At 48.7% G+C, this 9239-nt stretch overlaps 3 protein-coding genes across 3 annotated transcripts in view; 2 read left to right on the top strand and 1 right to left on the bottom strand.

The window, feature by feature from the left end:
* F4812DRAFT_439402 (uncharacterized protein) overlaps positions 1 to 1447 on the top strand; it is a 2735-nt gene extending 1288 nt beyond the window's left edge. The window contains exons 2-3 of the mRNA XM_047935067.1: positions 146 to 1316; positions 1370 to 1447. Of these exons, the coding sequence (XP_047787376.1) occupies positions 146 to 849 (704 nt within the window). The 3' untranslated portion in view covers positions 850 to 1316; positions 1370 to 1447. The remainder of the gene's footprint in view (positions 1 to 145; positions 1317 to 1369) is intronic.
* Positions 1448 to 4247: 2800 nt separating this feature from the next.
* F4812DRAFT_130015 (uncharacterized protein) lies at positions 4248 to 6629 on the top strand. Its single transcript, XM_047929535.1, has 3 exons — positions 4248 to 4787; positions 4854 to 5670; positions 5816 to 6629. Exons 1-3 carry the CDS (start codon positions 4435 to 4437, stop codon positions 6074 to 6076), a joined length of 1431 nt encoding a protein of 476 aa, XP_047787375.1. The 5' UTR covers positions 4248 to 4434; the 3' UTR covers positions 6077 to 6629.
* Positions 6630 to 6941: 312 nt separating this feature from the next.
* On the bottom strand, positions 6942 to 9239 carry F4812DRAFT_439397 (S-adenosyl-L-methionine-dependent methyltransferase). Its single transcript, XM_047935066.1, has 2 exons — positions 8808 to 9239; positions 6942 to 8659 (listed from the first exon to the last, which is right to left on the bottom strand). The coding sequence occupies exons 1-2, from the start codon at positions 9030 to 9032 to the stop codon at positions 7085 to 7087; spliced, it is 1800 nt and encodes a 599-aa protein (XP_047787374.1). The 5' UTR covers positions 9033 to 9239; the 3' UTR covers positions 6942 to 7084.

Raw genomic sequence — 9239 nt, 5'->3', positions numbered from 1 at the left:
TCCTTTTTTTGTTATTTTTATTTATATTTTATTTTTGCGCCCCTTGTGGCGTACCATAATTTAATTTGTCTTTTTTTTATTATCTCTTGGCCCCCCCCCCCCCCCCCCCCTCCCTTGTTTCGACTCTTTAAACTAACATGCACTTAGCACCGGGACCTGCACGAGGGAAATTTGTGTATCCGTAGAGTAGCAGAGCCAGTTCCCGCAGAAGATAGGGGTCGTTCTAGCCGCTTTGGATTTTCCGGTCTCGATGTGACAATACTGGACTACGGACTCTCCCGAGCTCACGCCGACTATCAGAACGAAGATTCCCTACCGATTGCTTATGATCTGGAACGAGACCTCAGCATCTTTACCAGCGAGCATGCGCCTCAGTGTGAGGTGTACAGGCGCATGAGGTCTTTTATGCTACGAGGCGACCGAGTCTGCCTTCCCCCCAAGAGCCACAAGATACCCTACGAATCGGGAATCGAAGGCCCGATATGCTGGGCCCAGCATGAGCCGTACACGAACGTGCTGTGGCTCGCATACATCTACCAGTGGATGGTGAAGCACTTCAAGGGGCCCAAGAAGGAGGCCAACGCGTTCAGGCGCGCCACGAAGGAGTTTTGGACGTACCTGGACCCCGACGCCGCCGACGACGTGCCGGGGTTCGGGAGCGCCAGCGACATCGTGAGGTTCGCGCTGGAGTCGGGGTGGATAGAAGAGGAGCAGCTGATGGGCGTCAGGGACGAGGTCGAGAAGTCGATACTGTCGGTCTTGACGACGAACGAGATCGACGAGGAGACTTTTGCGGAGGCGTTTCTGAGAAGGTCGCCTAGGAAGCCCCGACAACGGAACGCTACGTAGACTCGACGAGGAGGATAGAGGCGGAGGCTAGTTTGTTGGTTTTTTTGGTTTTTTTTAAGGGGTTAGATGCGCGTTTAAGGTACAGGACTGGACATATGGATAGGCATCGTTCTACGGAATTTTATGGTTAGGGAAAGGGATACACGATACAGGATACCATTTGACATAGTTAGATTGTTTGTTCGTCACGGCAGAATACTTTTGATATGGCCGTCTCGAAGTTAATGAATGAGCGATGACACATGTTAACAAAACTCTATCGTGATGCTTACCTTAGGTACAGTAGGTATCTTATTATCGCCCAAAGGGTTTAGATACCAAGTATGGCTATTAAAAAGCCGATTTGACTTGAGATAATTCAAGTAAAGGGGTTCTGTATACGAACCATCCAACCATTGCCAGCCTAGACAGATCCCACATGTTCCCTAAGTTCTGAGTAACTAACGGAAGCATCTCAAGTACGGGAACTGACATACGATATATTAGAATAACTATCCAATTTACGTTTTCCGATACTAACCTTGTAGTTTTATTTTCCTAGAACCAATATCATCTACGTAGACACGCGAATTATATACTAGAGTCTACCAAAGGTAGTACGGCATGGCTCGGTATAACGTAGCGCAACAGGAGAGCTATCGATATAATTATAGAAATAATTATTGTTACCTATATTATTATTATTATTACTATGCGTCACCTGAACTCATGTCAAGCGGTATCAACTATTCCGTATGTTAATCGGCTATTTGGTTATGGTGTATCCAGTCGGTGAAGCGCTTTAGATGGCGACCTACCGTGTAGCAGCTTAAGATGAGTGTTGGTTATGCACCACCCTTCCGCCCCCGTCCGCCCCTTTCTACGGCAAAGTGGGCGACAAAAATAATTTCGAAAATTCATTTGCAAATTATTTTGTCAACCACTTGTATGGGCAATGCGTTTTCGCGCCAAGGAAAGATCAGCGCTTATCAAAAATTCGATTGGTGCACAGATCAGGTTTTCCCAGCTGCTGCGCGCGCGCAACGACAAGGCGGAAGAGAGTACTACCTATGTGACATGCATGTGTAAGGAACCTTGATTTTTTTTTTCTTCAATTCTTGATTTTGATCCTCTTTAGCTTCACTAAGCTGGGATAATACGATGTTGGGAAGCTTCCATCGGGACGGTAAACAATAGCCGGTGTAACATCGTGTCCCGTCGCCTTAGCGGGCCTTGCGTCGGTGCTAAACTGAATGTGTTTAAGGGTCGTTCACTATTTCAAGTTTTTTCTTCTTTTCCTTCCTAGTTTTCAAGAAATGCGTACGCGTTCATAATGGCTATGCCTATGCTCTCGGCTTGGTGGTTGACTTTTAACCATTCTTGCCCCCTATTCGATACCTTTTTTTTTAATAAAAAAAGGTTATTAAAGACGAGAGACAGCTGTTCTTCCGCTGCAAGGGGATTCGTCAGGTACCTGCTCCTTGCCGAGGTAAATTGGGATATGGTAAGCAAATATTGTTAATACATAGTAAAAGACACTATCATCTAAGTACCTTGGTTTGGAGGTTGGCAAGTTCCAGAAAGTGGCATGAAATCTCCCAATCTGCCTTTTTCGAATAGTTCACATTTATTTCCAGATAGTTAGGAGGTAGGTACCTATGTAACCTCAAGGTTTGAGCACCCAGGCACCTTGTAAAAACAGTCTTCAGTGAAAAAGGGTGCTGAGCTGCCAGGGCCCAGGGCTGGGAGAAAGACTGTCAGGTACAATACACCTACCAATGGCGGTAGCATCCGGTTTCTAGGACCAATGGGACAATGTGAACAAGTATAATGACCCACATTAGTGCGTTTCAGATCCTGCCCGATTTTATTGGGGATGAAAAGAGGTAGGTACTGAGTGACTTGGCTGCTTGGCTGGCTTTGGTACCTTACAGGCGTTGGATGCTTTTAATTAAAAAAGGGGGAAATGATCTACTATGTACAATACATAGTACTAATGCTGTCTACGTATAACTCGACGCCGCACCCCAAAGGGGTGCTGCGCTTTAATTAAGGAAACGGGCAAGATTAGGGATTTGATCCGAAGTACTTCCGAACAAGTGTAATTCCTACGCGTTTTAAAGTATTTTCCAACATTCATAAAATTTCATAAAATGTTGTTATTCTTCTTCCGCTTTTAGCAGGTAACAGGGATCGGAGTAACCTCTTACTGGTGCTTGAAGTCTGGTACGCTAGCTTAATTACTGCCCGATTTCCTTAATTAAAGCGCAGCACCCCTTTGGGGTGCGGCGTCGAGTATACGTAGACAGCACTAGTACCTACACCTTTCTTGTCGTCATCCCACAAAAAGTGGCTCTCAAGTTCAAATCCATTGCCAGGAATGCCCATAGAAACAGAACAGAACACAGAACAGAACAAAACTTGATCCCAGCCAAGTCATCGACTATCTACGGTTAGTCAATTGATCCCGGACCTTATCGATCCCTCCGTCCCTCTGTAATATTCACCCGTTCATTCGAGAAAAGGAGCTAAGCGGGGGGAATAGACAGGATGAACAAGATGAAGGGGGACCCTTTTTTTTTCTTCTCCTCCTGCGAACGATAATCACGCATTAAAATAAGGGAGATGAGATGTAGGTCTTAAAGTGTTACTTACAGCAGTAGAACTCACTCCCTCCCCCAATTACTTGCATACAAAATATCATACTCACATATGATAGGTACCCGTACCTATATTTACACAGTAAAAGAAGGAGAAAAAGAAAAGGATAAGGTACTCTTACCCACCAATATTTTTATTGATTGAGAAAAGACGAATGTCTTGTCGTCCCTTTCTCGGTCATTTTCGAGGCGGATTTGCCGCTAGTTCTGCCATTCCCCTGCATAACGAATCGACGAATAGCTTCGCGCCAGCCATTCTTCGCCTAGCGTGCCAGGCGTGGCATGGGAAGATGTGAAAAAGGACATGGGAAAACTGGCCTATCACGTAATGCTTTTTAACCCAAGCCAGCCCAGCTCGACCTACCAAAGTCCACCCAACCCCTTTTCTATCTCCACCTTCACGTCAACCTGTACCATGCCTGAATTTGCACCTGCATAAGGTACCATAGCTACCGTAGTATGCCAGATGGTTTCTATTTTCTTGCCGAGCGGGCCTGGCCATCGCTGCCCACCCACACACACACCCATACATAGTAGGTAGAGCAAAATGGCCCATAGGCTGAAAGATCATGGATGGTCCACTAATTAATATACGAACCTCCTCGGTTATCTTCTGATTTTTCTTCCCTTTCTCTACCTCTCTCCGCCTCTTCACCTGGGCTTCAACCGTTCGTTCATTTGCTTGTCGATTCACACACTCTTTCAGTGCTCCGCCGGCTGAGTCTACCGTTCATTTACCAAACAAATTTTTGTTTGTCCCCTCTTTCCCGGACCGGTCCCCCTGTCAGCGCTCAAGTCGAGACCGTTGAATCACGACCCCATAGACTACACGTCAGACAATCTTTATTAAAAGCTTGTGTCGGTGTCAGCACTTGAAAGAATTTCATTCTCTTGAGACAGAGTTACAGTTGCCCATTACACAATACTCAAAAGGCATATCGAAAGAATGAAGTACGCTACCATTGGTGCTTTGGCCTCCGTGGCCGCCACGGCCGTGGCAGACAAGACGGACATGACCTTCGCCGTCCTCCATTTCACCGGTCAACAAAAGTTCTTGACCGAAGGTCCCATAGATCCCGTCGTCAACCCCGGAACGCAAGCTACCCATTATCACAGTATTATGGGAGGCAGCAACTTCGGCCCGAACACTCGAGGTGACGATCTTCTAAATTCTAAGTGTACTACGACTACTATCAAGAATGACAAGAGCAACTATTGGGTTCCCTCTCTCTTCTTCCAGGACCCTAAGGATGGTACCTTCGAAAAGGTTCCCCTGTTCTACATGAACGTATACTACTTGTACGCTTTCCCTATCGGCTTTAGTACCTATCGAGATGGTTTATGTTTGACTAACGTGTAACCCAGCTTCGAGCCCACTAACGGCACTATCGAGCCATTCCCCGTTGGCTTGAAGATGATGAGTGGTGATACCAACACCAGAGATCCTCCCAAGTTCGGCGGTGGAAGCAATGTTGACCCTACCCGGGGTCCGATCCAGCCCGTTCAATGGACTTGCCCCCGTCAGAGCTACAACCCTCCGTCTTACCCCGTGGACTCGGACGGAACTACGGCCGGTCTACAGGACCCCAATAACCAGGGCGCAGGTGCTGGTTTCCCCCTTTATGACTGTGATGGCACTTACTCTCCCCTTCGTCAGGACATCCACTTTCCTTCTTGCTACAACCCGGAAGTCGGTCTTGATGATTACAAGAACAACGTGGCATGGCCTACCCCTGTGAACGGACTACTAACTTGCCCTGCCGGATGGATCCACATCCCTCACCTCTTCTACGAAGTCTATTGGGACACTCCCTCGTTCAAGGACAGGTGGACCCCCGATGGAAAGACTCAACCCTTCGTCCTCTCCAACGGTGATGCTACTGGATACAGCTCGCACGGTGACTTCATCTCTGGTTGGGACCAGGACACCCTCAAGACCATTATCGACACTTGCAATGTTGGTACTCTCGGCATGGAGCACTGCCCTAACATTCCCGGTGGTGTCAACACCGACCAGGACTGCACCATTGAGCCTGCTATCGGTACCATGGTGAAGGCCTCCCAGAAGCTCAAGTCTCTCCCTCTCAACCTTCCTGTCACCGGTTGGGGCAAGGGCGGTTCTTCCAGCGGTTCTGGTTCTGAATCTGGCTCGTCCTCGTCGGAATACTCTGCCTCTTCGACTGTGAGTAACCTTTTAGATCTATATTTTCTCCTTTCCAATCTGTTTCGGTGCCCTTTGTCTTTTGAATGTGACTTAGTACCCGAATAAGGATCAAGTTATAGAATAACATTACTAACTCTAGATGCCCCAGAAAAACTCTGCTAAGTCGGATTCAACCTCTGCCGGAAATGTCTTTGTTGAACAACCCAGCTCATCCGCCGAGGCTGCTGCCCCTGCCGTCACCGCTGCCGCCGTGGCCCCTGCCGAGCAGGGTAACCCTAACGTCGCAACCGTCTGGGATACCGTATACGTCACCGAGACCACCACGGCAGTAGTCGAGCCTACGCCTGCTGCCCGCCGACGCCGCGCTTCGCACGGCCACGACCACATGAAGCGCCACCAGCACGGCGCTCACGGCCGCCAATAAACAGCAAGCGAGTGGCCAGCTATCCAGTTGATTATTTAGTTCTATGTCCGTACACGACTTTCTAGGGATTGCGTGGCGCTGTCGAGGATTGGTCGCATCATAGAGGATCCATGGGAGGGCATGTGATATACAGGATTGTTTGCGATTTTGCTTTTATTATTTTTATTCTTGGACATGCTTTTTTGGATATGATAAGGCAGAGAAGGAGAAGGAAAACGTCCCTCCGAGATATACACATCAAGATCCAGCTCCAACAAAAACGCTTCGCTATCTTGATCCGATACCCTTACCTTACTTGAACCGGGGAGGCATACATAAAAATTGGGCGGTCAAGTATGTGGTAGTTGCTCTCGCGAGGACTCCACGTATGCTGTGCGCGCACGCTCATGTTCGCTTCTTGATGTAATTATATTCATACCTAACCTAACCTATTCATATGCAAAAACTACGAACATGATTGTTCGATTTTGACCTATATATATAACTACCTACTGCATAGAACAGAGTGAGAGAATAACTCTAGACTTAAGTTTTTTTTTAGTTTTTGCATTTTCCGCTATTTTGTATTGTCTTATAAACCGTGTTTATCGTGATTAAATGCGGATAGTCAAGGAATCAGGTACAGGCGCCTAGCAATCGACAATCTTATACCACCTACCCGGCATATCATTCCTATAAGGGATAGGTACTGTATATCTACCTACCTAACTGGCGTGTAATGTAGTGATTGGCTCCATCAATATTCGACTTTCTCAGGAGTGTGAGTTCTATTCCCAATATTAAACTGTGTAGAGAAGTTGGCTGTAGGTAGATATAATCACGATGTCAGGCCCCGCGCCCGGATTTTCATGGAGGTCTGTATAGATGCACAAGTGACTCGGATGTACTAATAAGGTAATTACCTAACTTAGGTAGGTAGCCAATACAATTCTTGGTTGTTCTATATTTATAATATATCGTAAGATGAAACTCAACTGGGTATTGTCCTTCGGAAATGGCTATTCCAACTCAATCGTCAAATCCATTCCATCCGCCCCCATCACTACTATCGCTTTGACTACGTCCGTCGTCACTACTAGCACTGCTCGCCTCCCCAGAGTCGATATCTTGAGCGTCTCCATCTTTTGTCGATTGGCCGACTTTATTACCGCCGCCACCACCCAACGAAGCAGGTCCGTGGCCCGGCTTGAAAGTCGGCATGCCCGTGGCATTATCTCCAATAATGCGGCCGCTCTCGTCACGGAGATACGGACCATCCCCATCCTCGAAAGCAGGCTTCACGTCGCGAACGAAGCCCGCGACGAAGAAGCCCATCACGCCGCGCCCGTCATCTTTATACGACCGTATGCACGCCTCGGCGACCTCGGAGTCACCGTCGCTCGCCTCGACGGATCCCCGGACCGGCCACTCGCGTAGACCCCGAACCTGCTGCTCTCGCCGCAGGATGCGCCACCCCCGTTGCTTAGCAACGTCGGAGCCGAGAGCTTTCAGGACGACCTGCTCGTTCTCCTGGGCGTGGATCGAGCAGGTCGAGTAGGTGATCTTCTTTGCGGCGGGGAACTTGAAAGCGTGGAGCAGTAGAGTGAGTTGGAACGACGACAATGCTTCCAGACGTGCCTCCAATTCCTTCTCGGAGGAAACCAGGGTTTCTTTCCCGTCGTCGTCAACCATGATCGGCTGTGGCGCGGTCTTACCGGCGTCGGAACCGTCGCGCTTCCGCTTGCGATTTGAGCTGGGAAGTGGCTTCTTGAACGTGCCCGGAATATCGGGGAGATATATTGGAGGCATTTCGTCTCTACCAACTATACCACTGCCCGAGCAACTAGGGTCTAGGAGTAAGCAACCAACGTTCGCAAACAGTTCAGAATTCGGGTCGACCTTGAGGAAGTCTTGGCCGAAGTTCATTCGTGTAATATCCTTAGCACCGGCTAGCTTTACCATCTTCTCTAAGGTCCGCGCACGTTTCGGGTCTTTCTCAAATGCATATACGGTCTGAGAACACTCCTCTCCCTCCGGAATACGAGAGTGTACGATGGCTGCGAGATGCGTCGTCTTGTTCCCGGGGGCGGAACAAGAGTCAATAACATCGCCGTCTTCAGAGCGAGGGTCTAGCAGATATGCGGGAAAACAAGAAGCTTTGTCTTGCAGTATTATTGCTCCGGACGTATATGCATCCGTCTTGGTAATCTCGAAGCTAGGGGATATAGCGACGAGATTCGGGATGTGCTCGTCGACGTACAGGAATTTCCCCGGGGCGGCAGCGGTAACTTCGCCAACGGCAGGAACCCTAGTAAAGGCAGCAAAAGTAGTGGCTAACTGGTCTTCGAGGGAGGTCTTTAACGCGTTCACCCGCACCCATCGCGGATAAGCGGCTGCTCCGCCCAAGAACTCGGCCGTGACTTGCTCCCGTAGAGCTTCGACGGATCCGGCTTTCCTCCGCAGACGGGCTCTAGTGAATTCGGCACTCAGACGCGCCTTGTGACGCTCGATTGAAGCCCTAAGACCATGGCTGGCTGGAAGCGCAATGCCCTTCTTGGAGAGGATGAAGTCATGGACGAGCAGTAGAGCTAGTAAAGGGGTGAGCTACGCATCCCCTCTAGGTAATTAGCAAGGGCCGGAACGAGAGGCTGGGACTATCGAGAGATTGGAACTCCCAGGCAGGGGAGTTACTCCTATTGGGTAGGTATCTTAGATACATAGGAGGTAGGTAGGTAAGGGTTGGGTTGCTCACCTTGCGCTCGTGGCGTAGGAGGTCGGAGTTATCAATAACTTCTTTTAATACGGGGCTCCATTTGCAAGTCTCGACGGCCAGGGCGTAGACCTGCTGCGGAGGGGATTTTAGGTCTTTCTTCCCGAAGATGCGAGTTTTCAAGTTGCCGCCAGTAGAGGCAGAGGTAGATGCAGATGTAGATGGCGTTGCCGATAGTACGTCGGCTGTCTCATGATACAGAGACATTGTGCCAGGAGCATGTTCAGCCTCGTGCTCATGCTCGGGGGCGCAAAAAACGTTGGTGGTACCGTTATGCGTCTTTGCATAAGGTTACACACCTCTTACCTTAGGTAGATAGCTCATATGTAAGAGCAAAAAAGTTGGGCGACGTGCAACTTGAAAATGCAAAATCTTGGGTCTTGAAATCTTAATCGATAAGCAAATCTCTAAGTA

This window comes from Daldinia caldariorum, assembly GCF_022478825.1.
Source record: "Daldinia caldariorum strain CBS 122874 unplaced genomic scaffold F4812scaffold_16, whole genome shotgun sequence".
Lineage (NCBI taxonomy): Eukaryota > Fungi > Ascomycota > Sordariomycetes > Xylariales > Hypoxylaceae > Daldinia > Daldinia caldariorum.
The sequence above is the reverse complement of the archived record's forward strand: the minus strand, read 5'-3'. Positions and strand labels throughout refer to the sequence as shown.

Coding starts and splice junctions, on each gene's coding strand:
- F4812DRAFT_130015 (XM_047929535.1), top strand. CDS start 4,435: ATGAAGTACGCTACCATTGGTGCTTTGGCCTCCGTGGCCGCCACGGCC. Junction 4,788..4,853: donor TACATGAACGTATACTACTT/GTACGCTTTCCC, acceptor CGTGTAACCCAG/CTTCGAGCCCACTAACGGCA. Junction 5,671..5,815: donor AATACTCTGCCTCTTCGACT/GTGAGTAACCTT, acceptor AACTCTGCTAAG/TCGGATTCAACCTCTGCCGG.
- F4812DRAFT_439397 (XM_047935066.1), bottom strand. CDS start 9,032: ATGTCTCTGTATCATGAGACAGCCGACGTACTATCGGCAACGCCATCT. Junction 8,660..8,807: donor TCCTACGCCACGAGCGCAAG/GTGAGCAACCCA, acceptor GGGGATGCGTAG/CTCACCCCTTTACTAGCTCT.